This window comes from Simochromis diagramma, unplaced genomic scaffold, assembly GCF_900408965.1.
Source record: "Simochromis diagramma unplaced genomic scaffold, fSimDia1.1 OVJJ01000321.1, whole genome shotgun sequence".
Taxonomy (NCBI): Eukaryota; Metazoa; Chordata; class Actinopteri; order Cichliformes; family Cichlidae; genus Simochromis; species Simochromis diagramma.
In genome coordinates this window covers 7,182,791-7,208,942 of record NW_024386772.1, presented here as the reverse complement: position 1 = coordinate 7,208,942, position 26,152 = coordinate 7,182,791, and the positions used below count along the sequence as shown (strand labels likewise).

General features: G+C 39.2%; 3 protein-coding genes and 1 long non-coding RNA gene across 6 annotated transcripts; 2 read left to right on the top strand and 2 right to left on the bottom strand.

Moving 5' to 3' along the window:
* Window positions 1-1,851: 1,851 nt before the first annotated feature.
* LOC120742615 lies at window positions 1,852-7,499 on the bottom strand. Its single transcript, XR_005697903.1, has 3 exons — window positions 7,394-7,499; window positions 4,080-4,350; window positions 1,852-3,559 (listed from the first exon to the last, which is right to left on the bottom strand). It is a non-coding gene; the product is annotated as an uncharacterized LOC120742615 (long non-coding RNA).
* Window positions 7,459-10,047, top strand: ccdc43 (coiled-coil domain containing 43). 2 transcript variants are annotated; one of them, XM_040046024.1, is made up of 5 exons: window positions 7,459-7,692; window positions 8,189-8,282; window positions 9,201-9,336; window positions 9,493-9,545; window positions 9,675-10,047. In XM_040046024.1, exons 1-5 carry the CDS (start codon window positions 7,519-7,521, stop codon window positions 9,860-9,862), a joined length of 645 nt encoding a protein of 214 aa, XP_039901958.1. In that variant the 5' UTR covers window positions 7,459-7,518; the 3' UTR covers window positions 9,863-10,047. The 2 variants fall into 2 exon arrangements, with proteins under 2 accessions (XP_039901958.1, XP_039901962.1); XM_040046028.1 differs by having other exon boundaries at window positions 7,490-7,692; window positions 9,204-9,336.
* A 420-nt stretch (window positions 10,048-10,467) lies between these two features.
* On the bottom strand, window positions 10,468-17,786 carry moto (minamoto). 2 transcript variants are annotated; one of them, XM_040045989.1, is made up of 9 exons: window positions 17,674-17,786; window positions 17,225-17,347; window positions 16,822-16,924; window positions 15,384-15,556; window positions 15,170-15,274; window positions 13,531-15,013; window positions 12,909-13,043; window positions 11,800-11,977; window positions 10,468-11,733 (listed from the first exon to the last, which is right to left on the bottom strand). In XM_040045989.1, exons 3-9 carry the CDS (start codon window positions 16,882-16,884, stop codon window positions 11,543-11,545), a joined length of 2,328 nt encoding a protein of 775 aa, XP_039901923.1. In that variant the 5' UTR covers window positions 16,885-16,924; window positions 17,225-17,347; window positions 17,674-17,786; the 3' UTR covers window positions 10,468-11,542. The 2 variants fall into 2 exon arrangements, with proteins under 2 accessions (XP_039901923.1, XP_039901931.1); XM_040045997.1 differs by lacking the exons at window positions 17,225-17,347; window positions 17,674-17,786 and adding an exon at window positions 17,017-17,117.
* An 863-nt stretch (window positions 17,787-18,649) lies between these two features.
* fzd2 (frizzled class receptor 2) lies at window positions 18,650-23,316 on the top strand. Its single transcript, XM_040046010.1, has one exon. It carries the CDS (start codon window positions 18,843-18,845, stop codon window positions 20,478-20,480), a length of 1,638 nt encoding a protein of 545 aa, XP_039901944.1. The 5' UTR covers window positions 18,650-18,842; the 3' UTR covers window positions 20,481-23,316.
* The last annotated feature ends 2,836 nt before the right edge of the window (window positions 23,317-26,152 follow it).

Sequence of the window (26,152 nt, the reverse complement as noted above, 5' to 3'; positions counted from 1 at the left end):
AGTCCTACAAGCCTTTACATTAAAGTGACACAAATGCTTTCATTAACTCAGAGAGGTGGGAGTTTCAAATATGTATGTAGTGTTTACGAGATTAAGCCTGCATGGGTAACATACTGGAAATTTACAAATGTGCTGTAGTGTGCAGAGAGAGGAGGAAACGAATGTAATTTTCCGGTCCCATCATGAGTTTTGTGATCATTAAAGCCCTAATTCGGCTGGATGTACGTTCGCAGCCATTTTTCTTTCTGCACATTTTAGTGTCAATTTGAAATCTCTCACAGTGTACTTATTATATCTATTTGGAGAATTATAAGGTAAATTTAAAGTACTGGATCAGTTAAACTTGTTACGAATGCTCTGGCGCTCTGCCTTTTTTTATCTACAGGAAAGTCTGCAGTTGTGAGTGGTGGCTGAGTTTATCTGGCTCGAACTAAACTGTTTTATGCAGTGATTTGTGAGCACTGTCCCTTGAAGAATTTGACAAAATTGAGAAAAACACACATATTTCCTGATTTGTCAGTATAATCATTTAATCCATATTAGAAAATCCCACCAGCGATCAATCAAAATTCCAAAGACATTCAATTTGCAATAAAATGACAGAGCAAAGCAAATGATCGCTTCTAAGAAACAAATGTCTACAACTTTTATTGGATAAATCACTTTAATGATTAATCTATTAAACTGCCACAGAAAATTTTCTGCTGATTGGAATATTGATCAACCAACTAATCATTTCAGCACTGCGTGATGGCTACTGATGGTTAGAGGAGAAACTCTGATGGATTTCCTATTCAACATGCACGAGTGTGTGTTAAGCTCTCTCCCATCAGAACAAAAAAGCTCTTCTTGCTGGCTCTAAGCAGAGGGACCAGATGAAGACTGAGAGGCCAGAGAGACAGATCATCATAAAGACACTGTGAGAACACAGGTGGCATGAGACTGCACCGCGCTGTCTGATGTGTGGGTGAGTGACGGCTACCAGCAGAGCAGGGTTTACTCAGCCCATCAGCAAACGCGACACAAACGCCAGTCTGCAGCACTCACCTAAATTCACCATGAGCAACTGAGCATAAGCCTCGTCGATCTGCTCTCCATCCCTCTAACTTTTACTCTCCCCTCAGTGTCAAAATCCTGCCAGAATAGTGACAGGATGATGTGTATTGTTGTCAGTGTGGCACTGTGCCATTACCATAAACTGTCACGTGCCGTTTCACTTGAATCAATATTTACCCTGGTGTGAGAAGCCTTGTTAGGTAGTCATCTGACAGCAATTTTTCTGATTACAGGCTTATTCAAATGTGGTATAGACAGGGAGAAAAAAAATGCATGGAATTTTCCTTGTATCAGAAGTGAATTTGGGAAGGTACTGGAGCTTGCACGTAAAAGCCTGCAGTGCTGTCAAATACCATGCTGGCTCTGCAGGCTCTGTTTTGTAAATGAGAGGGTAAGTATTACATTCAACTATCAACAGCAAAATAACAAGGCGGTTTAAAATGAGGTGACTCATGTGTCACAGCGGATAATAACTGATGACTTAGGGGGTTGTTCTGCTTTCAGGATGCTCACAACTCAGTCAACGTTTAATGCATTAATTTACAAAGAGCCTTAAAGCCAGCCTCAGTACAGCTAAATCTACTGTATCCAATTCCTTTTCATATCAGCTCAGCAAAGCCACCAAAATCTATCCTTTATGCACCATACCAACTCAAGTCTTCAATTTAATTCCCCATCTGTGGCCAGCTTGAAATATTATCCAAGAAATGAGATCCGTGACCCTGAATACAGAGTGCGAAGCAGCGTAGGGAGCAGGACGGAGACGTGGCCTTATTCGGTGTCTAAGAGGCATGCCTTAGTGTGGAGAGGAGTCCTGGATCTCCTCCCCAAGTGGCATGGCTAAATATTTGCCCTCCTCCACTTGGCTGTCTAGACACATCCACTCAGCCCCCTTCCCATCACTCCCGTGTTCTGCTCAGAAGCGGCGGGCGCTGGCACGGTCAGGCAGGCAGGTCGCCAAACCTACGACAAAAAGTTTCTCCTCACTGCCAGAGGTCACGCAAGTTCACCAGCCTAAAGGATGGGCTTCGCATTTTTAAAACCTCTGGGCTGTCATTTGGGGAGTCACATGCACACCAAGCCAGGGACAGAAGAAGAAGAAGGGGAAAAAAAAAAAAAAAAAACACTGTCAAATGGTCTTTGTGCTTCCCAATGATTTGGAGAATGGAAACCTCAGAACTCGACGAGCAGTCTCCGCGGACCTCTCTGAGATAGTGTTCCATATTCATTACCTTTTTTCCACTCTTACATGGTGGGGTTTTAATTGCCCACAATTCACACTAAAAAGCTAGATGAGCGGAGTGAAAGCGCCATGCCTCTAGAGAGGGAGATGAGGGAAGTCCACCTCCACCACACTCCTGATAGGCGCATAACTACTAATAAGAGTCCTCATTACACATAACCAGATTATTCCCTCAGCTATTATTCCAAGTTAATTTTTCTTCTCCGAAGACACTCACAGTCACAGGGCACCTACAAATGATGAACCAGTGTGCTTCACTGCTATGTAGCATATAAATTCCAAGAGACCCAAAAGATCATTAAACAAGTCAAACAGAACATCTTTAATTTAATGACTTATTCCATTCGAGGTAAAAACGCAGTTCAAATCTAGTAACTTTATATTGCATACTCAAACATCGCAACTTTGCCTTAAAACTTATTAATTAATATGACTTCACACTATAACAGAGGGCAGTGGAACTGAGGCAGGTACTTGCACTTTGCTTGACTACTTTATGCAGCTGTATACAATTAGTCCAATGCATTAGAGAGATGAATATCAAGTTTTTAAATCTACTCTCATTTACCAGTTGTATCTGTTTAATTTCAATAAAGTCACCAAGTAAATGCTAGAAATAGCAAAAATATTTATTTTGTTACTCTTTGGTGGCTGGGTACCACTATACTGAACCACCTGTAAAAAAGGCACACATGGTGCATCAGTATTATCAATGTAATCTGAAGTTGTAAATCAGTTAATCCTGCTTACTTTTTTTTAACAACATTGGTAAGCAAGTTAGGGCTTTGATCAAAAATGCCAAATATGTTAGACTGAACCTTGAATGAGACAATTTTTTGCCTCACCTAATAACCAAATATCTTTAGATGTTTAGACTGCTGAAACATGATGTCTTCATGTATTTTGTTGAAATTATACCATTTGTTCTGTCATTTTGTTTAACAAATAATTTATTAACTAATGAAGAAAATAATCTCCCGCTGGGCTAATGAACACACAATGCTATTAACAAATATGCCTCCATTTGTGGCTCTGGTACGCACGCTGTTAGGGGTTAAGCAAAGAGAGGCAATGTACATACATTTTGGTGAAACTTTGACTCTTATGAAGACATATGGGGTAGACAACAGAGAGGTGGATTACTGTGGAAGTAACATCAGAAGATTTGATAGCTCATGATCCTTTTTTTCCTCTGGGAAAAAAAATCACTTCTGAACATCGTAAACGACGTGAATTCAAGCTGAGCACAGCTGTTGTTCTCTGTAGGAAGACAAAAAAAAACATTTTTTTAATGGACACCTTTTAAAGGAATAGTTCAGCACTTTAGAAATAGACTTACTACTTGACAGTAAGTTGGGAAGGAGACTTGTCATTCTAAAAATACAATTTGTAGCTTTTTCACTATGATTTTTTTAAAACCTTCCTGGTAGGCAGAGTTTAGGCAGTGACTGACTAGCCATTTCCCTTGTTTTAAATAGTGTATGCGATGCTAACCAGCTGTTGTTGAAGCCTTGAACATATAAAGACATGCGAGAGTTAATACATCTTATATCATTTTGCTATACAGCAAAAAGCATTTTCTTATCCCAAATAGTCAAACTACTACTTAAATGGGTGGGATGGCTACCATGTAAGAACGTGGCAACAATGTTAAATAATGATGATAATGGATGGACAGCTAAAGCTTGTGGTCCTAAAACATGACTGGTTATTGGTTGCTATAATGCTAACAAATTTCCCCCACTTTCTCACCGACTTTGCCAACTACTTCTCTACTAACCTGAGAAACTGCCAGTCAAAGTCTCCATGTAGAAGCGGGGGTAAGAAGCATGAGTGAAAGAGGGGGCAGAGCGTATGTGTGTGACAGTGAGTTGGGAGAATTGAAAGGGGGAAACAAACAGACATACCAATTAAAAAATTCAAATGCAGCACAGCGATAATAGTAGAATTATTATATTGTATTGGCGTAATTACAGAACCAGTGACTTGCCTCGCTCTGGTCCACCCACCCATCACGTCTCATAGGTCAGACCACTCATATACTGTACACTCTAAAATCAGGAAAATTAAACACTCACTTTATCTGTGCAATAAGTAGCAAACAAAATAATATACTGCTGTAATAATTTTCAATAAATCCACAATACGTTTGCAGTGTAACAGTACACGTTATGTACATTTGAATCCAAAACCATGTGCACAATAAATAAATAATCAAAATCAGACTTAAGAGCCTTATTCAAAAGAATTAGCAGCATCTCAAACTTTCAATATTGCTACATGTTGAGTTACAATGTGATGAGAAAGCAAACTGTTATAGAAGATGAGGAAACATGCCTGTTACACATGCTGTTTTTCATTGCACTGCACCGCCTGGTTGTTCTGGGCTCTGGTTATATTCTGTCACATTAACGCTGGGATAGAGGATATGTTGACAGAGAGAGGACATTGCACATTGAGACTGTAGGGCTTTTCTAAGGCTGGTGGCAGTGCGACACAAAGACAAGTGTGCATCTCTGCGCGTGTATGTATCTGTGCATAGAAGTAGAGGATTGCCTGTGGAGCAGAGCATGTGGATGCCCACCCACTCAGCAGCCTCGCGGCCCTCGTCATTTCGCATCAATCCACAGCCCCTCAATATAAATAGGACAGGCGTCCTAAAGCTACGCAGTACTATGAGAGGCAGTGGCATTATGCATCGACCCTGGGCCCCTCAGCTTGAAATATGACTACCCCAGCCTGTTTTAATGGCAGTTCCCCTCTCACTTGCACACCACTCTGTTAAAAGGGAACTATTTTGGGAGTAGGGATACAGGAAATTGATACACCTTAACATTTTGGTACTGAATACAAGAATTCAAGACAAACTGCTGCTAAAGGACGGATCAGTGTAACTGCAGATTTTGGAAACCTCATTTTAATTCCACATTTAAAAATTTCATCTCTAAAAAAAGCTTTTCCAAGTACTGCTTTTCTGTTTGTTTGTTTCTTGTGTGGTTACTGGAACTTTTGCACAGTTTGAACAATTTTTACCCAGCAACAAATGCTAACTGAAGCATGTGAACACATGAAGAGAGAGGGAAAAAAATTAGACCCACTATTTTTGTCATATTTTCCCAATATTCATGCCTCGGTAGATAATCTAGAGACATAGATTTTGCTTCCTTAGCAAACTTTAAATGTATGTAAAACACTGAGTATGCTACACGTTATGTACCTTGTGTTATTTAAAACTTGTCTGTCTGGCTTCACAATTGTTAAGTGTGTTTGATGAAGCTTATACTTAATTTTACCTACAACAATGTGCAAAGTGAACCACATAGATAAGCCATCATAAGCCAATGGGCTGTAAGGAACCGAAGGTGGTGCACTAAAATAGAGAGTAAAGTTCCACACGGTAGCTTCCCTGTGGCGTCACAGAAGCTTCACACTTCATTACTGCAAGTCCATCGACGTGTGAAACTATTATGTGGGAGCAACAGGAAGGGAAATGCGCGCTTATGCACGCGTGTGTGTGTGTGTAAGGGGTAACAAATAACCACCCTTCCACAAAATACTTTCTAGAAGCAGGATCAAACCATTCACTTGTGTTTTACTATATTCAAACAGCTGGAAGGTGTTGTTGATTCTCTCAGTGTTAGATGACAGGAGAGGAAGAAACATCATGCAGGGCATTTTCTTCTTCAACAGGTCTGCAAACAACTATATTTTAACAAATCGACTCTGATGCAAATGCACATTGGGATTTTAAAATGAAAAACATACTAAGTGAGGTTCAAATGCCTGTCATGCAGCTAAATTCATCTTCATCCATCGTCTTCAGCATAAACAAAGAAATAAACAAATCTGTCTTCTACTTCCACCCAGTGGCCAAAAACAGAATGTCACACATGCCGATCATCACTAAAGTCTGCATTTCGTGTGACTCAATTTACATATATACTGAATCAAATACTACAAAAGATAATAGTAAATACTTTAAAAATGTGCATAACTTCATCATGCAACATCTGTTTCACAGTAATGGAAATTGCTTCCGTCAATTATTTCTCCTAGCCTCATTGCTACTGAGGCAAAAGTCTCCACAGAGGTTTATAATCACACAAATTAATCTTCAAAGATGACTTGTCCCAATTTAGAAGGCGGAAACAAATAGTTCTTTAGTATTTTTGGTATGTTTTGATCACGATTGTCTTCTGCCAAGAGGTTTTTTGATTGCCAGTTGCCCACCGAGTTTACAAAGAATAGCTCATTATTTGGAAATCAACATTTCAATTAGACTAATACTGGCACGCCTCCTGCTCAAAGCGTGATTGAGTGCGTAAGTACTTGTATAAACTGCGGAACAATCAAACATTAATTTTCAATCAAAAACTTTGGTATTCGTGGCAGTATCCCAGGGCACTTAAGCGACTGCCAATGCTGGGCATTTAGCACCGATTCAATTTTTGGCTGCTAAATCAATTTAACAAGCAGCATGATAAAGTTATCACAGAAAATGTTATTCAGATGGACAGTTGACAAGACCTGTGTTCATAGACTACGAGTTGTAATTTAGCTTTATAGGTGCACCCCTGAAGTATAATCTGTGTGCATGATTTACTCTGCAGGGGGCAAAGTGTAGGGACCCTTCGTGTGGTGGTTTGGTAAGGTAATCGCAGAAATTAGGAAAGACTAGAAAATACAGTCTAAAAGCTACTTGTATGAGGAATGGATGCAGAGTTTCTCTCATTAAACGACGACAGCTTTCGTCTCAGTTTAACTACAATCTTGTGGCTGAAAACAGAAGAAATTGCAAAAGAATACAAAAAATGCTAATAGTGTCACGCTGTGAATAAATATTACAGCTTAAATTCATGTTGAGACAAAAGTTATAAGTAAAAAATACACATTTCTATGACTGCATAAACATTTTCTTTATGTTTCAAAAATGCTACAATTAAAGAAAAAATAGTAATTGGCACGCAAACTGCCTCAGCATTTCTTTCAAAGCAACAGCGAGAGATAAATTTGATTTTTTTAAGTTCATATACTCAGCCAATCAGCTGCTACATTTGTGTATTAGCTTGTTACAAAATACAAACGATTCATTACCTTGGTCGCGCTTTTTCTGTCCTTTGTATTGAAATGCTGAATTGTCAAACACCTTTAAAACTTTCTTTTTCGCAGGCAATGACAACGGACAGCTGAGCTGCATCGTAGGACCCAAAGGGGCCAAGATGGCTGCGCCCTTGACAGACGCCGGGGAGTTTGAAAGCTGGCTAAATGATCGACTGGATTTGTTAGAAGTGGATCGTGAGGTGTATGGGGCGTACATTTTAGGGATTCTGCAAGAGGAGGAGACCGACGAGGAGAAAGAAGATGCGCTTCAAGGAATTTTATCTGCATTTTTGGTGAATATTCGAAGCGCATGTTCGGTTCTCCCAACAAGGCTGTGTTTTCTCGTCTGTTGCTGTCCGTCTTGTAGGTCTCCTGGTAGCTTACCAAGTGACAGTGCTGATGTCAGCCTCTATATGTGGCACTAATGATCGACCGTAGATGCTATTAAGTTTCTTTAGCTAAGATCCAGTAGTAATATAGGTCAAATTGTTTCGCCAAACCCCATTAAGAAATCGCCAGGTTTTAGATGAATGTGGTCTTAAGCCGCAATGATGCGCACCACGTAACAAATAAAGGCTTTTCTACATTTTCCGAGACGTTTTTACGTTTGCGGCTCAGAAAAAATACAGTAAATCACCTAGTGCAGGTTATATATATTGATAAAACAACGTATCTAAACTTCTTGTCTTATCACTGCTCCTGAAAAAAAGTATGTTTTATGTAGTGAGGTCAGAATTTGAGTTGTTACTTCTGTGTGACTTGCTTGAATTCGCTGTCATTTGTGTACAGGAGGAGAACACAGTGGAAGATGTCTGTAAACAGATCATAAAGCAGTGGGAAGAGTGTTGCAGCAAATCTGCAGCCAAAAAGGATGCTGATGATGGTATTGTATGACTCTGATTCATTCCCGATACCATATTTATTGTCCTTGACTCAGAGTTACTCAGTTGGGAGTAAGGGGAAAGCAAACAGGACAAAAGCCAAAGCATGGGAGCGAGTCAGTGTTTAATAATTACTAATGATTAAAATGCAATAGTGGTGTTTAAGCACACAGGGTGAAAAGAGGTGAGTTAAGAAACACTCAGTACATCATAGGAAGCCCCCCAGCAAGCCAAGCTTAATGAAGCCTAACTAAGGGATGGTTCAGGGTCACCTGATCCAGCCTTAAATATAACCTTTTCAACATTTTAAGCCTACTCTTAAAAGTAGAGAGGGTGTCTGTCTCCCAGATCTAAACTATGAGGTAGTTCCACAGAAGAGGGACCTGAAAGCTTAAGGCATTACCTTCAACTCTGCTTTTAAAAAATCTAGGAATCACAGGTAAGCCTGTAGTCTGCGATCAAAGTTGTATATCTTCTCTACAAAGAACACAAGAATAAATTCATCAAAGGATGGCAGATTCATCAGTTTATTTAAATCCAGACTGAAAAGGGAAAAGACAGCTTGCTACTTAGGCTGTCTTTAATACTGGTTAAATTTACAGAAGCATTACATCTATGAGTTGAAGATCGTTTGCCTTGAGTTTAAAGCAGAGTGCTTTGTGACACTTCTATCCAAGGGAGAGATTTCCTGGAAACACTAACAAAAGCAGCCCCCAAGACTGAAACGCTGAAACCAGAATGTAGGCTTGAGTTTGGAATGAGAATGTTGACTATGTACATAACCATAAGGAAGTGTTATGCTGTGTGGAGACATATTGCCCTCATGGCTCCATCTGCTAGTAAACCTATATACTGACAGCGAGAGAGGAAAAAAATCTAAAATAGCAAAAGCACATTTTTTTGTCCTTTCTTCTCTATAGCAGAGGTCCAGGCCATTGCCAGTATGATAGAAAAACAAGCTCAGATTGTGGTGAAGCAGAAGGAGGTGTCTGAGGAGTCCAAGAAAAGGAAAGAAGCCCTTCTCGCTCAATATGCTAATGTAACAGACGAAGAGGAATATCCTTGATTTATTGATTGAAAAAACAGTAAGTCTGCAGTCAGTTTGTCAATCATCCATATTTTTCACCATGCAAAGGAAATGAGGGAAACTGTTTGTCTCATCCAGTGCAGTCATAACCCTTAAGATGTCAGTTCTTTCCTTGACTAAAGCACTGAAGCTGAAGAAGAGGAGCCAACAACTGGAAATATCACTGGAAATGATAAAAGTATCCTTTGTGCAGATATTTTACAATTGTATGTAACCAAGTCTAACCCAAAGAATGGATAATTGATACATAACCATGATTTGTACAGATTTTAGTTTTCTTCCACTTGTCCTTTACTCAAAGTGTCAGGCCTGTTCAAAAACACCAATGTGGAGCTGGTGCTGAACAGACAAAAGCAAAAGCGGGACCAGGCTCGCGAAGAAGCTCAAAAGAAGAAGGAAATGGACAAGATGCAGCGAGAGAAGGACAAACTAGCTAAACAGGACAGAAAAGAGAAGGAGAAGAAGCGTACACAGAAGGGTGAACGCAAAAGATAAAACCAAAAGAAAGGACACTTTGTAAAAAAGATTTTTGCTACAATATTAAAAAAAAAAAAAAAAAAAAGTCTTTGGCTCTTTTTCAGCTGAACACCATCCACATCAGACCCTTGTTTGTTTCTCAATGTGTGTGAATAACAAACTATATGTTAAGAATAAAAATGTCTTTTGTTTTCAGAGTTAAACAGATGATGTTTAAAAAAAACAAAGCTGTATGTCAATGATGAACATGGTCAATCCCTTGTTAGTCAAATTTTCACTTAAGTCTGCCAAATATAGTTTTTCCAACAAATACATAGTATGCTTTGAGTTGGCTAAAAGTACATTTAACCTTAAATGATGAAATTATACTGCTGAACCTGAAATTGAACTAATCGTAAGGGGGGGTGCCACATCTTGCAAATGCCTTCATTTTTCAAAACATTTTTGATTAAAGGCATGTGCTGCTGTAATAACTCAATGTTTTTTTTAAGAACACAGCAGTTGTAAATTACCTCAAATATATTATGTACTATCATTCTGAATGTTTACGGTTCATCTTTTAAAATAAAAAAATAAAAAAATAAAAAAAACACTTTTCAGCAAGGAAATTGCTTTATTTTTGCTTTTTTTCCCACTTCAAACAACAAAAAATTCAACAGAAACATTAAAATAGCAGGAATAGAACAACACTGCTCATTCACAAAGCACACGAGGGAAGAAATGACACAATATGTATTTCCTGAGAATGCTTTGTAATGCCTCAATGTTTTGGTCCCTTGCTGACAAACTGTCAATTCACTGATAATGTTTTTTAATTGATTAATGCATTCAATTTTTTAGATGCTACACTTTAAAGCTTGACCATATTTTCCACTTAAGACTACATTTCACATAACAGAATTATGATTACAGTTAATAACAAATAATTAAAGTGTTAAATACTAAATGGAACATTTATCCAAAACTATTGACACTGATATGCAGCAAGTCTTTGAACATTTCAGTGTTTTCAGAGTTTAACATCCCACCGATATGTCTGTTAATACCATGTTTCTAGCTGGAAGTGTGATTAAAACTTAAAATCTATATTTTTTTATTAGAAATTTACATTAGTGGCACCAAATTGCAGATAAAAACTTTTCCCATTGTAGAATTTTAAAGTTAAATATGAAAAACTGAAGCTGTTGAAATCAGTTGGAATATTTCAGAAAGCATTTTAATAATTAGCATGTTCATTTTAAGCTACTGCCCTTGAGAATCAATTATTCCTTGGGAATACCCAGAACTGAGGTTCCATTACATTCCAATAAATAAGTAAAACAATGAAGATTCACTGAAATCTTCTACATAAATAGTGCCTTTAAATACAACAGTGATGGTGCAAGATTTGTGTTGATTGCGTCTGACACTAATTGAATGAAATTAAGTTAAGATGCAGCAGGATAAAATATTTCATGCAATTCCTACACAACGAAAGAAGCTCTCTGAAACCAAATGAAGTCATCGCACTTTTAAATTGCTCATCTCATACTCTGCAGTGATCTTTGTGTTGCAGATAAAATGTGGTTTTGACTTTCAGTTAGGTAATACTACAATAACCTTTGTTTCATTGACCCTGCTAGCTATAGAACACTTAAAAGCAGGGCAATGTGGAGTGACTTTAATTTTATCTTCAACTCATACTTGTCGCTTGCTAAATTATAACCTAAAAGAGTATCTTTCAAATGAAGAAGGGCACTTCTCCTTGTTTGCGTCTTCCTTGATAATATGACGATCCTGGATGATGATGGGTTTTGGCAGTGTGATCTGGAGGGCACACCACAGAGCTGTGCAGAGCTTCCTAGTGGTAGCAGCTAGGTCCTTCAGAGCCACGACCACCAACAAGGTGTCTGTGAAAAAGAACACATTAGGACATGGAACATGCATACAACATTGTCTACCACTACGTGGATTACCTCGGTCCTTTGTGAAATTAGGTCTCTGCCACTGGTGCTTGGTCATGTTCACAGCCTCCTCCTTACATCTTGCCTGTGTGACACAAATGGCCATATCATTCTTTTTCAGGGCTGTGTGGATGTTTGCTGGAAGGGGAACACCACATAGACACTCCATTTTCTCCAGAAGACTTGCCACCTGTAACACATCACAAAAAGATCAATTAAAAAAAATATAATAAAAGACCAATCCCAAGGAATGATGACATATCATGCATGAAAATAATACAAAATGTAAAAAAAATTAATATTGAAGTTGACTAGGTTTACAGTTAAAATGTCCAAAGGTCTTAAAACATTTCATTTCTTTTAATTTTGCTCTGACTATAGGCAATAGGTGAAAATACAATATATAGATAGATATGCATGTATATGATATGCATATTTAGACATATAAAAACAGGCTGTTAGTAAAGTGTCTAAAGACACAATTTAAAATTGGTTATTTCCTAAGTTGTCTGCTCTATGTGGAAAGCCCCAGAGTTAAGGGGCTTTTTATCCTTGAATGATTCATAGATTAATGCTATAAGGCTTAACAAAACAAAATATTCCTCTAAAGAAATGATCATGTTAAAGCACTGGATTGGAAAGCATGTGTAAATGACTACTTTAAAAGGCATTCATAAACCCTGGAGAAATACTGCTGAAAACCACTTTTTAAAAAAATTACAAGACAGTCTGGCTGCTTGGAAGAAAAACAAAAGAAATTGGTGGCTCAAGACTTTTGTATACTACTATAAGTTAGGTCATGTTAGTGTATTTGCCACTTATGGGGTTTTTGTTTGTTTGTGTAGTCTGAGCAATTGACACACTCCACAAAAAATGACCAAGGCCACAATTTAAACCCATCTATTATAAATACAATGTAAGGAAACAATTAAGATTAACTGTTTGCCTTACTGGGGCAGTATTTTATATGCATGTATGATTTTTAATTAGTGCCCCTGCTTAAAAAAATAAAAAAAAAAATGTAGGAACTGAGTTGCCTGTAACTGTTAACAACTGGCAACTGCTGTGATAAAATTCCCCTGTAGGTGACAGTATATAAGCATTAAATTCAGGGCTCTCACCTTTGCTTGTTCTTTTATCTGATTAACAATGAGGTGGTCAACTCTTGTGGGATTTGGTGGAGTTTTGGGCAGGTTACTGTTGGTCACTGCTGGACTTCTTTTCTCAAGAAATGTTTTTGTAAGGATGACTTCTGTCTAAAATAGAAAATATACAAGAATATGACAACCTTAAAAAATTTTAAAGGGTAGAATTTTTTTTTTTTTTTTTATATAAATACCAACAAAATATTTTTGTACATCATAAGCTGCAAACAGATTTTTCTCAAGCTGATGCTAAATATTAGCAATAGAGAGATTCGGTTGTTTTATTGTACTTTTTATATTTTATATTTATTATTGCATTTTGCACCAAGGGAGTGGCACTCCAATTTCGTTGTACCTTGTACAATGACAATAAAGGCTATTCTATTCTATTCTGGACCCAAGCTGACTAAAAATACATTTACTGGTATAATTCAGTTGTATTGCACACACAAAAGCTGTATTTGTATCATGTTTCATCAGCTGAGCAAATGACCTCATTAACTTAATTTCTATAAAATAAACTTTTTTATAACTTTAGATTGAAGAGGGATTCTACTCCTAATATCCTCTAACACAAAATCAGGACTTGATGGCATACCCTTTTTCTCTCCTTCTCCAAACACCTCCACTGCTCATAACACTCATCCAGGTAGAAGTAAAGCTGAATCACTGGTCCTCCATGATTCCTTAACACTGAAGTTGTCATTGCTGAGGCCATTCCATGATAAGTACTGTCCCTTCTGTGGGTCCTCATGTCACTGAGGTAGGAGTTGAAAGCTGCAGATTCATTAAGTGGAATCACATCATCTGCTTCCATGCCAGGAACACTACTTGCATAAGGCTGTATGGATCTAGAGCTGAAGTTGGATTTGACAGGGATCCCCGAGTACCTCCTGGGATCATTTACAGGATACATTAAGGGCATGAACTGCTGTACATTCCCTGCATTGACCATGCCGTTTTCACCATCAAATCTTTTATACTGCACAGTCTCCTGGAAGTCAAAGTATGGGTTTTGTGAAAGGAGCTGTGCTTCCCCCTCTCTCATGAAAGTGTTGAACTGGGGCCTCCTAGCAAAGCCCTCTCTTAGAAATCCATTTGCTTGCATTTTGCTTTTTTCTTTCTGAACCTGAGATTTTGTCTTATTCTGCAGCTGATGTTTTGAATACTGGTTTGTAGTTACATTTATGTTCTCTCTATGCACCATCTTTTTGGGGTATTGATTTGGGGGATTTAACAGTGTAGGGAATTGCTTTGGCTGTTGGACATACTCTGTGCTTTGAGGGTAGAAATTGGGTAGATCTTGAAAGCCATCCTTTTTGAATGTTTGTTTCTTCACTCTGTTTCTTTCTCTTTGCACTGTCCCCAATTCCCCCATCAGCTGTTTTGGAATCTGATTTCCAGGAGAATTCTGTCTTGACATTGTAGGACTGGTTATTTTCCATTGTTCAGCCACGTTGTCTTCATGGTCCATGCCCACTATCTGCTTATGCATGTTTCCCAGGTCTCCACAATACACACCATCATTCCCATGTGTCATTAATGACTGAAAACTGCTGACCAGATGGTTAATGTGTTCTGGTACATACTGCCCATTACCATTTGGCTTTATGCTGTTCTGGATGTAGTTATCTTCATAGAAAGATTCAAAACAGGGTGTGTTGTTTTCACTTTGAGGTCTAAAAATGTCACTGATGTCAGGAAAATTATTAAAAGCCTGACCATTGACTCCTTTATTATAAGATGGCATGTTGACATGTTTGTTCTGCTGCATCTGTGATGTATAGCTGCTTCCAGCATTTGGTACTGGTAGACCTGGTGGCAGCTTTTGGGGATGGGGTAGGTAGCTCTCTCCATTAAAAAGCCACTGTCGATTAGAAACAAGGCCATTCGACTGTTGCATTAGCTCACCAACATCTTTGTCTCCTGACCGATGCTGTGCTTTACTGAAACTTTCCTGAGATACATAGTTTGGAGTAAAGGAAGGGTTATGCTGCATTTTTGCCTCAGATTCTAAATACTGTAGCAGTTCTTCACTCAATGTCTTTGGAGACCAGATGGGATTGCATGTAGGTAGGGTCCTAAAAGAGGAATTGAGGAATTCCTTTAGTGACAGTAATCACAAACTATTTTAAGCAGGTAAAACTTTCACATATCTTATTCTGTTGATTATTACATTTTACAATGCACACTGTAGCATGAAGTAAACTACTACATGCATCACAATAATGACATACCCTTCACTGTAGAAGCTATCCTGTGAATCTGCATCATCCAAAATATTTGACACTAGACCCTGTAGATCACTCTCACCACCATAATCAGCATTTTCAGGGGGTTTCCTTAAAGTAACAGAAAATAAATTCTTAGGAAATAACAAATAGCCGTTTTGATTGAACAAGCATTGCTGCATAGCAATGAAACTGCTTACAACTTCATTTAGGTGAATACCTGCTTTTAATGCTGGGCTGGGCACATCTAATGAGTTCATAAGGATCATCCTGAGTAGAAGAAGACCAGGGCATATAGGATGCAGTGTCCTGTTCCTGCTGTGACGCACTGGGGATGGAAATGAAGGGTATTGCTACCGTACTGCCATTTCCACCTCCCGCATTAACACCCACCTGAAATAAAGAAAATCCAATCTCATATAAGGCAAACTAATGCAAATTACACCACTTAAGCTAAAACTTTCACAGACAATTTTAACTCTGTAAAAATACGGAATTGAAATTATTTCAAATAATTACATTTGAAATGATAATGTTAATTTATTTGCCAGTTTTTGAACTAAAATATATTGGCAAAAGCCTAGCAGCTTTTTCAGTGGGTGTTGGAGTGAGAGGGTCGCCTCTCGTTTCCAATCCTGTTCTTGAGTTTCATCAACAGGATCTCAAAGCATAGCCAGGCGGGGGCGGGTCACTCACTTTGGGAATCTCATACTATACCACAGAGGATTTTTGCAAGGTCAAAGCGTGACCTCCCGCGTACACTGGAGCAGTTTGCAGCCAAGCATGAAATGGCTGCAATGAGAATCACCACCTCCAAATCTGAGGCCATGGTTCTCTGCTGGAAAACGGTGGTATGCTCCCTCTGTGTTGGGGGAGAGAGACTGCCTTAAGCAAGGTTCAAGAAGCAAGTATCTCGGGATCTTATCCACAAGTGATGGGAAGACAGAGTGCAAGTTGGACCAGCAGTGTGGCATCAGCAGTACTGGACTGCCTAATGAACAAAGAGCTTTTGATTTACCAATCTATCAATATCCCAACCTTCACCTAGGATCAGGTAATCTGGATATTGACCAAAAAAGTGAGGTCATGAATACAAACAGAAGAAATTAGTTTCTTCCATATGGTGGCTGGGCTCAGACTTAAAAGACAAGTTAAGAAGCTCAGACGTCCAAAGGAATTCCTGGAGTAGATCCCCTGCTCCTGCATGTCAAAAGGACCCAGTTAAGGTGGTTGGGATGTGTAACGGAAGGTTTACAAGTACATCCAACTGGGAAGAAACCCCAGGGTAGACCTATTTATTTGACAATTTTAAAACATCTCTATGTGATACAAGGAACTTAAAAAAGAAAGAAAGAAAAACTTCCAAGAATTGCAAGCACAACTTTAGAGATCATAATTAAAACATTGTTTCATTCCTTAGTGTGGTTCTAATCTGAATTAAAAAAAAAAAAAAAAAAAACAAAAAACAAAACACAAAACACCTTTGGGATGAACTGCATTTTTTCCTTTGTCCCATAACACAAGTTAACCAATATGGTTAACTATGGAGGGAAAAAAAATGATCATCAGTGAGTTGGCCTATCATAAACTCTTAAGAAATGGAGATATTTCAAATATGCAAAGTACCTTAGCCTAAATTACTGCTTATTCCTGCTTACCTGACGTTGATAGCTGTGGAAGAGTGAATTTGCAAATGCGCTCTGATGTCCATCAAACGCCATTCTGAACTCTCCTTTGGTTCTTCACTACTCGGTTACAGCTCTGGCAATGTACAAAGAACGAAACATTTTTATAAAGCTTTGCATAGTAAATTAAGACATTTGGCAGATATGGAAAATACATTAGCAAACTACTTTTTCGGGAAAAGGCAACTTTTCAGCTAGCCAACTTAGCAAACTTAACTAGCCGTTTATGTAACTGGATAAGCTAGCAAACTTTGATGATGACTTTGCTAATTTAACCCGTAGCTTTAGCCTAACGCTTTTACCAGTAAATTTTTTCTAATTTTATTTTATTTTTTAACTTTTTGGTCAGCAAAATGTACCGTTTAAAGTTACCTACCCGCATTTAGTCAAACAAGGCGAACTTAAGGAGTTTCAACAGTTTTCTCGACAATCATCGCCTTAATCCCTCTCGTGCCGTCCTCAAGTCCACCCAGGAGATGTTCGATGTTGCCCTCGCGACCTGAAAGCACATTGGCTGAGGCTGAGGGATTATACTTTTACTCCAATTAACATCAAGCAGAAAACAAAGGGGCATAGCAACATGTAGCGGCATCCCCTCCCCCATAATTTATACCATGGTGTGGCATGGCAGGTGCTAACATAAAAAACACCTTACACAGAAACTGTGTATAAAGGCTATATAGGCTATGTTAAGCAGAACATGTAAATACTATCTTTATTATAATAATCATTTCTTCTAATATAAGTGGTAGTAGTCAGTTTTAGGTCTGCAGTTTGTTCATTAAATTAATTTTAAAATGAAGATATTATGATCTTAGTACATACAAACAAACTGAGTTACTGATGGACACTTGAAAGTGACACGAAACCCTTCTCCTATCTACATTTTAGTTTAAGGGGCGCTTGTAAAGTCTGTTCTACCACACCACTCCAGCTGTGGAGTTAATTTCAAAGCGTCTCAAAATGCAACCAGTAGACAAGAAAGTGTTCCTTCAAAATAAGAGCATGCGCATTCTAGTGGGCCTAAACGGAACAGAACCGATTTTGGTCGACAAAAGAACCCCCAAATTTGTAATCCATGGGTGCAGGTTGTTCAGGTCAGATATTGAACCCTCTTAATCCATGCAAGAATGTGGGTCCGAGATAAAAATAAAAAATAAAAAAAAACACTATAATTTAGAATAAAAAGAACATTGTTAAAGTATTGTTAAAGTTGTTGAAGTAAAAGTACCCATCATGAAGTTCTTATTTTCTGCAAGGTTGTTGTTGATTTTCTGTCTTAATTGTGTATAACAATAAGCGATAACAATAAAGAAAATTAAAATGAACTTAAAATAAGACTCAGATTGTGCAAAAGAGCATATTACACATATCCCATAAATCATAGACACAGACAACAATGGGAATGTAGAATAACAAATAAGCCTGATAGAGAATCAGCCCTGCTGCCTCCACAGTGAAGAATGGAGCAGGTGAAATGGATTGTCCATGATAATAATACATGTGTTCAGTCACCCCCTGTCACTTCCTGACTCAAATGTCTCCAGAGTCTCTGGCTCTGATGCCACAGATGCCATTGAAACTGCATAGATTGTCTGCCTTCAACCTTCAACCAAAGCTACGATTATGATTATGATGCTGATTGTTACTGATGATGGTGGTCATGGTGTTGGTGCGGGTGTTAGGCATTAAAGCAAAAATATCTGAGACTCGAGTATATTCCTTCAAAATCATATTGGGATTTTATTTTTGAAAGATTGTACCGGATGTTGTGGCGTATTTCTCACTAACGCTGGCCCGAAGGGAATTTGAGTATTTAGAAGAGAAAAAAGACAGCCAGCAGTGTTTAAGCAGAGACTAAGCAACAAAGAGAGGAGCAACTTTGCCCCCCTATAGAGACTTACTGTTACTGGAGAACTGATAATACGAAGGAGCTCACTAGATAAATTTACAGCGACTTTATCAGGCTGTAGTTGATACTTAAACTTGGGAAGATGCGTTTTTGCAAAACTTTTTTTCTTGCGCTCCTGCTGCCCCTGCTGATATCAGCACAGTATCAAGGCGACAACGGAATAGTTGTCCCGGAACATGGATTTTGTCAGCCGATTTCGATACCTCTGTGCACGGACATTGCTTATAACCAAACCATCATGCCCAATTTAGTGGGTCATTCCAACCAGGAGGACGCAGGGCTCGAAGTGCACCAGTTTTACCCGCTCGTGAAGGTACAGTGCTCGCCAGAGTTGAAATTCTTCCTGTGTTCCATGTATGCGCCTGTTTGTACAGTTTTGGAAAAGGCCATTCCTCCATGCAGATCGATTTGTGAGAGGGCCAAGCAGGGCTGCGAGGCTCTTATGAACAAGTTTGGCTTTCAGTGGCCGGACCGATTGCGCTGCGAAAACTTCCCTGTGCTGGGAGATGGACAAATCTGCGTGGGCCAAAATGACTCCTCCACTGCCACCGTCCCTCCGGTTATATCTGTTCCAGGAACGTCGGATGTCTCCATAATCCCCCCACGTGGAAGGCCATTCCATTGCCCGTCTGTTCTTAAAGTTCCCCCATATTTGAATTATAAATTTTTAGAAGAGAAGGACTGTGCCGCTCCCTGTGAGTCATCTAGGAGCGGTGGGAAAATGTTTTTCAGTGATAAAGAAATTCATTTCTCGCGCATATGGATTCTAGTTTGGTCTGTGCTTTGTTGTGCATCTACGTTATTCACAGTAACCACTTATTTAGTTGACATGCAACGCTTCAGATACCCAGAGCGGCCCATCATCTTCTTGTCTGGCTGTTACACTATGGTCTCCATTGCCTACATAGCAGGCTTCTTCCTTGGTGATAGGGTGGCGTGCAATGACAGCTTCACCCCTGATGGCTATAAGACCATAGTCCAAGGCACCAAAAAAGAAGGCTGTACTATCCTCTTCATGATGCTCTATTTCTTCAGCATGGCCAGCTCCATATGGTGGGTCATTCTATCGCTCACCTGGTTCCTGGCTGCAGGTATGAAATGGGGCCACGAGGCCATTGAAGCTAACTCTCAGTATTTTCACCTGGCAGCCTGGGCAGTGCCAGCTGTCAAGACCATTAGCATCCTGGCCATTGGGCAGATTGAAGGTGATGTGCTCAGCGGAGTCTGCTTTGTGAGTCTCAGCAACCTGGATCCTCTACGGGGCTTTGTTTTGGCCCCTCTCTTCATTTATCTTTTCATCGGCACCTCTTTCTTGCTGGCTGGCTTTGTGTCACTGTTCAGAATCCGCACCATCATGAAACACGATGGCACCAAGACGGAGAAGCTGGAGCGATTAATGGTACGGATCGGGGTATTCAGCGTGCTCTACACGGTACCTGCCACCATTGTTATTGCATGCTTCTTCTATGAGCAGGCCTTTCGGCCCCACTGGGAGCACAGCTGGGTCAGCCACAACTGCAGGAGCCTGGCCATTCCCTGCCCTATGCATCCTGGACCCCACATGACGCCAGACTTCACCGTCTTCATGATCAAATATCTGATGACTCTGATAGTGGGCATCACCTCTGGTTTCTGGATCTGGTCTGGAAAGACTCTGAACTCCTGGCATAAGTTTTACACAAGGCTGACAAATGGCAAACACGGAGAGACCACTGTGTAGAGTGAAAGCACATGTGTTGCTGGGATTATTATTTGTTTTATTATCTATACCTCATGTCATAGGTAAGTAGCACAGTGAGTAGCTGTAGCATTTGTGTTTGCCTCAGCTTTCTAGTCACACTTGCATGCCAAACTGAGGGTTGGATTTTGAGGAAAAACACAAGCTGGATAAACACAGACTGAACCTGACTGTGTGAACAAATAACAATCATGGCTATGGATGCCATGTGCTGATTGCTCTCCTCACCTTCTCTGGTTCCTTTCTTAAAGCCTCCATAAACTCTGGGGAGTGATGATCCAGCAGACAATAGAACACAGACTGAATGACTGATTTGAATTTTTTTTGAACTCTTGCAAAAACATTTCATGTACAGTTTTACAAAATTGTAAATAGTATTTGTAAAAACACAACATTATATTATTGTATTTAAAAAGTAAATACTTTACCTTATCTGCTAGTGTACTCAAACTAAGTAATTTTGCACTGTATGAATGCCACAAGCCCAGACAAAGACATGCCTGTTTTTTGTTCTTTTTGCATTTTCCTTTTCTGTTAATTTGTGATTATAGATTAGAACATTGTGTTGCTACTCTTAATTTACGGAAAACATGTGCAGAGTCTCTGCAGAATTTACAGATATCAACTCATGACTATGAATTTTGAACTTGTGGTTAGACAGGAACATCATGCTTTTTGTGAGGTTTTTTTTTCTCATCTTTCTGCTCTTATATGTGTTCAGTATTGTTTTAATAATTAAACCCTATTGTTAACGTGTGATTTTCTTTAATTCAAGCACAGCCACATTGTTTTCTCAAGGGGTGAGGGTTGTATCACACCTGAACATCTGTTGCCTCAGACTGACGGGCAACAGTTAAAGTGGTTATTGAACACAGAACTATCCCCCAGGGAAATACAAGGAATCCACGTACATTGAGCCTGTCAGTATAAACACAATTCGCCTGTTAATCACTTACTCTGTCAGTAAATTGTAAAATATTTAACATCTGTGTGTGTGAGTGGGGGGGGGTTGTGCCTAAGCAACTAATGCCACCATGTAAGAATGCAGCAGGGAACATCTTCACACATGTACATTAACATTGCGTTCGAGTGCTGAACAAAAACAAGAAACTTTTTTTTTTTTTTTGCCTGTTGTGTAAACTAATGGGAATCTTCTGGCAAGCCAAGCCTGTGCTGTTGCATAGGTGTGAAAATGTTCCCACTTGTGCGGTCGGTGAAGGCGGAAGAAAAATATTCAGATTTGCTGTTGTTACTTCTCTGGACTCTCTGTGTATTGTAGCAAGTTGGAATCCCCCAAGCTGCTTATGGCTGAAACTCAATCGTCTCTGCAGTGATGTCATGAAGTAGATGGATGTGTAAGAGAAAGCTGATCCCTGTGCCTCAGAGCAGAAGCTCTTGGCTAGAGGCATGCATATAGTGTATGCATATAGTATATGCTGTTAGTGAGTGAGTGAGTTAGTCTGCACCTCTCTGGATAATATTCTAATTTGAGTTACCTTTTCAACTTATATCACGACCAATGGGTTGTTATATTTATTTGATGTTTGTCTTTTTTTATATCCTCACCAAGGGTTTAATAAAGACGGGTTGTAATAACAGATGGGTAAGAGTGATTAAAGGTAAGAACAGAGACTCTAAGGGGGGGGGAAACCATAAATCTACCTGCCTCCTCTATTCTGCCCTTTTACACCCTCTATGTCTCCACCCTCCCTGCCGCTCTCCGCTCAGATGAATGGGGGGAATGTGAGTGAGTCAGTGGAGCAGTGCTGGGCCTTTGCCTAGTGACAGACAGTCTCCTGTGCTGCTCACTTCAAAGTGCCGCTGAAACCTGACAAGCTTCATGTAAACAGTACTGCCTGGCCCGAAGGCCCACTTCCTGCGCTATACTCAACTTAATGGCTGGCTTGTTTGGCTTTGCACTGAAGCAGAGAAACGAATGAAGTGTGAGAGAATGAAGAGAGGCGGTATGTGGGTGGGGTCCTAGTGGTGAAGAGAGTGAGATTGTTTTAGGATTTAGGGGAGGAGGGATTTGGAGAGCGTGATGGAAAATTCAGAATTATTTGGTTGCTTTTGTCTTGCAGAGGGGGAAAAAAAAACAAAGAGAGAAAGAAAATGAGAATCCAAATGAGGAGAGACATAATTGTGATTTGGCAAATATTCTGAGAACAAAAACCTTTGATCGCAAACCATCAAAACTAAATAGAATCAGATGCTGCTCCTAGTAACTTGTCCCACAAAAATAAATTGTAAAATATACTCTGTGAGTAAGTCTTTAATGTTTTCTATGCCCAGTGACCTATCTGGGGTAGTTCAATACAGATTCTACTTGGTGAACTTCACAATCTCTATCCACGGAGAGAACAGTTTAAAAATGTGAAGCATTAGTTGGAGTTTTATGCCTAAAACTTTAACTTTATGCATAAAACTGTTAATATTATCTACGCAAGCGCTGGTAACTATCCAGAGTAAATTCTGCTCTTTAATGTTGTTTCCACGTTTCTCGGAAGCTGCAGTCTGTTGTTGGTCTCTGATCTTAAATCTTGCATGCAGTTGGTTCCAGCTTGCTTGGGGGCAAGAAGGGACAAGTCAAGGATCATGAAGACAGGAAGAATGTTTCTAGAGTTGATGTTATGGTGTCGCTCCTATTAGACGAAGGTCTAGGCATGTCGGAAAAGGATCGTGTTGTTAGTCAGTGTTCTCACAGGTTCTGTAGATCCATCTTTTGAGCATGTTCTAATGTACTATGAACATTTTCTTAGCTTGTAACTTTTTATCCAGCCTGTGAAAGTGCTTCAACCAGACAAAGGACTAAGAAAAAGAGGAAAATGGTTAGAATAAAAGGAAAGGAAGAAAAAAGGATCCAGACATGTAGTAAGCCTGTTTCTAATCAAATCTTGGCACAAAATCAAGAAGGAACCCATGCTCAGAAGGCTGGATTAGTTGCAGTCATACATTATCCTAACCATAGGAGAGTAGCTGAGGTTTTCCAGAGCACATACTCTATCTATTTGTCTTATATTGCCTTGAAGTCTCAAGAGGACATGCCATATGTTCTTTCTCCTCATGCCATTTGCTTTCAGAGTGGAATCAAGTGTAACAAATTGGCAGAAATATGATGGTTTAAATGTGTATTTCAGCTTCTGACTTTGATTCAGGGCTTCCAGCCATAAAGGGTCACCGTGAAGAGGTGTCTTTCTTTTGGTCGTCTTTAAAATCATTTTCTAATTTCTGACTTTTTTCCCCCTCATTGTTACCTCACGAGCCATGATATTTGAAGAACTACATCACTTAGTACAAATAATTTTGCTGATTTAAAAAAAGTGATTTTAAATATCCATTTACTTTAATATTAATATGGTTATTACACCACCCACAACCATGGATTGAAAAGTGAAAGGCTGTGGCACCCAAGATGTGGGACGGAGAGATTTTGCCGGTCATTCCTCCCTACTGCTGTTAGACTCTACAACATGATCTCTGCAGAGGACCACACACAAAAATCTCATACACAATTGTAACTCTCGCCCTGTTTCCTGGATGTGCAATTTTGCCTATGTAACAAAGTATTTTATTCTATTTGTATAGTACTTATCCCACTGTATATAGTGTTCTTTCTATTTTGTATAGTATGTTATTCTATTCTATTCTTTTTCTCTTAATTTTTTACTGCTCTTGTACTTCTGCCGTGACCAAAAATTTCCCACGTGTGGAACTAATAAAGGTTTCTTTTATCTTATCAGTGAAAGGAGATGATAATGGGGTTTGTAGGCATACATCATTTCTAACAAGATGTCCAGCTCTTCTTATTAGCGATCACTACACTTTGTTGGTTTCCAAATCGCATTGATTTGGTGAACACAGTTAAAACTAGAAAGTGTACCCGCCTTTACTTTCTCGTTGGCTGATTTTTATTGACATGTATCTACGTGCTATTGTATGCTCATAAGCGCACAGACAATGCAAAGGTGGCTTTGACAAGAATTCAAACATAAACTGTTGACACTGACACTGGGATGTTGGGGGAGTTTATTTAGTCCCCTGCCTTCAAGGACAAGGGTGCAGAATCAGTGTAGAAAGTAGGGGAGTGGCTCAGAGCCTTTCCAGCTGCCGAGCAGAGAGGTGCCGACAGCTGCATGACTGATATTTTGGGAGCCTGCAGTAGGCCTGGGATAATAATGGTCTTGATTGGGAGGAGTGTGTTTGAAGTAAAAGGAATGGTTAATGTGCATCTAGACACCACACTGTGTACACAACCATGTCTCTCTCATAAACTGTCAGAATGATGGTACAAGTAGCAAATGATAACACACACAGTGTTAGGGACTAAAGCACGGGTTTTTCTGCTACTGTGTTGTGTTTTTTTCACAGCTGAACGTATTTATTTTTGTAAAGTTGCAAATTTTAATGTTATGGAGACTATGAATGTACTCACAATGTATGCATACGATAAAGCCCAAAAATATAAATTTGTGTTACAAAACTTGTGGTCCTGTCGCCAGGCAGACTGCTTTACACAGATATAGACAGGGCCCACACCACTTAGAGCTTTAAAAACCAACAATAAAATCTGAACATCAAATCTAAAACTAACAGGTAACTACTGAAATCGTGCAAAGGACTGGTGTAATGTGGTCGCTCCTTTTGTGTTAAAAGCCGTTGGAGCATCATTCAGAGTTGACTGCAGTCTGTGTAACAGGAATGGTACAATTTTTGATTTCTGTCAAAACTGAATGAAACAGGACATCATGATATGTCATCATCAACATCATATCTTCAAATTGCAAGCCTCTTTGCAAATATTTTCGAGACATAGACCAGAGCTATGGGAGGAAGGTGCAGTTATGATTGTTTCATTTTTTTTAGTCATTCAGCTAAAGGAAGTTTTTAGACGTCCAGATTCTAACTTCTTCTACACAAGACCTAATGTATAAGTTATCAATAGTACCAGGTTGAAACATAGAGTTGTGGATTGTTTGCATAGCAATGCAAATCTATACTGTGTTTCTGAAGCATTCGTCCAACCAGAAGTATGTAGGTTGTTTAAAAAATGGAGGATCAAAGACAGATCCCTGGGGGACTCTGTAAGAAAATAGTGCTTAAAAAGAAGAGGCATCACTGATCCTTACGGAGAATGACCTGCTAGAAAGATATGAAATGAACCAATCCAGCGCTACATCACTGATGCCAACAGTTTTTTCAAATGGCTCACTAACATATTGTGATCTGCAGTATCAAAAGCTCGGATAAAATCAAGCAGAATTAAGACACAACCGGCCCAGAGTCAGATGTGAGCAGCAGATTATTAGAGACCTTGACAAGAGCTGTTATCATGTAAGTGAAGCCCAGACTGAATATATAATATATATAAGATAAAAGTGGCAGTTTGAACCCATCAAGTTTTAAATGATTGAGTCTGGCCCAGAAAGTGTCAAAGGTGTTAAAACCAAGTCCAGCGGCAGAAGGAAAACTCTTCATCCAGCTATGCAAGTAAAAGAGGTGACTAAAGAGTTCAGAGCCTCTAGTTATGACAGAAATGGTGCCAGACAAAACACACATCCTTCCCAAGCTTTCTATGGCAGTGGTTAAAGACTCTAGATCATGCTGACAGAGATAATCAAGACAAGAAGTAATGTAATTTAATAGAGCTCAGTCTT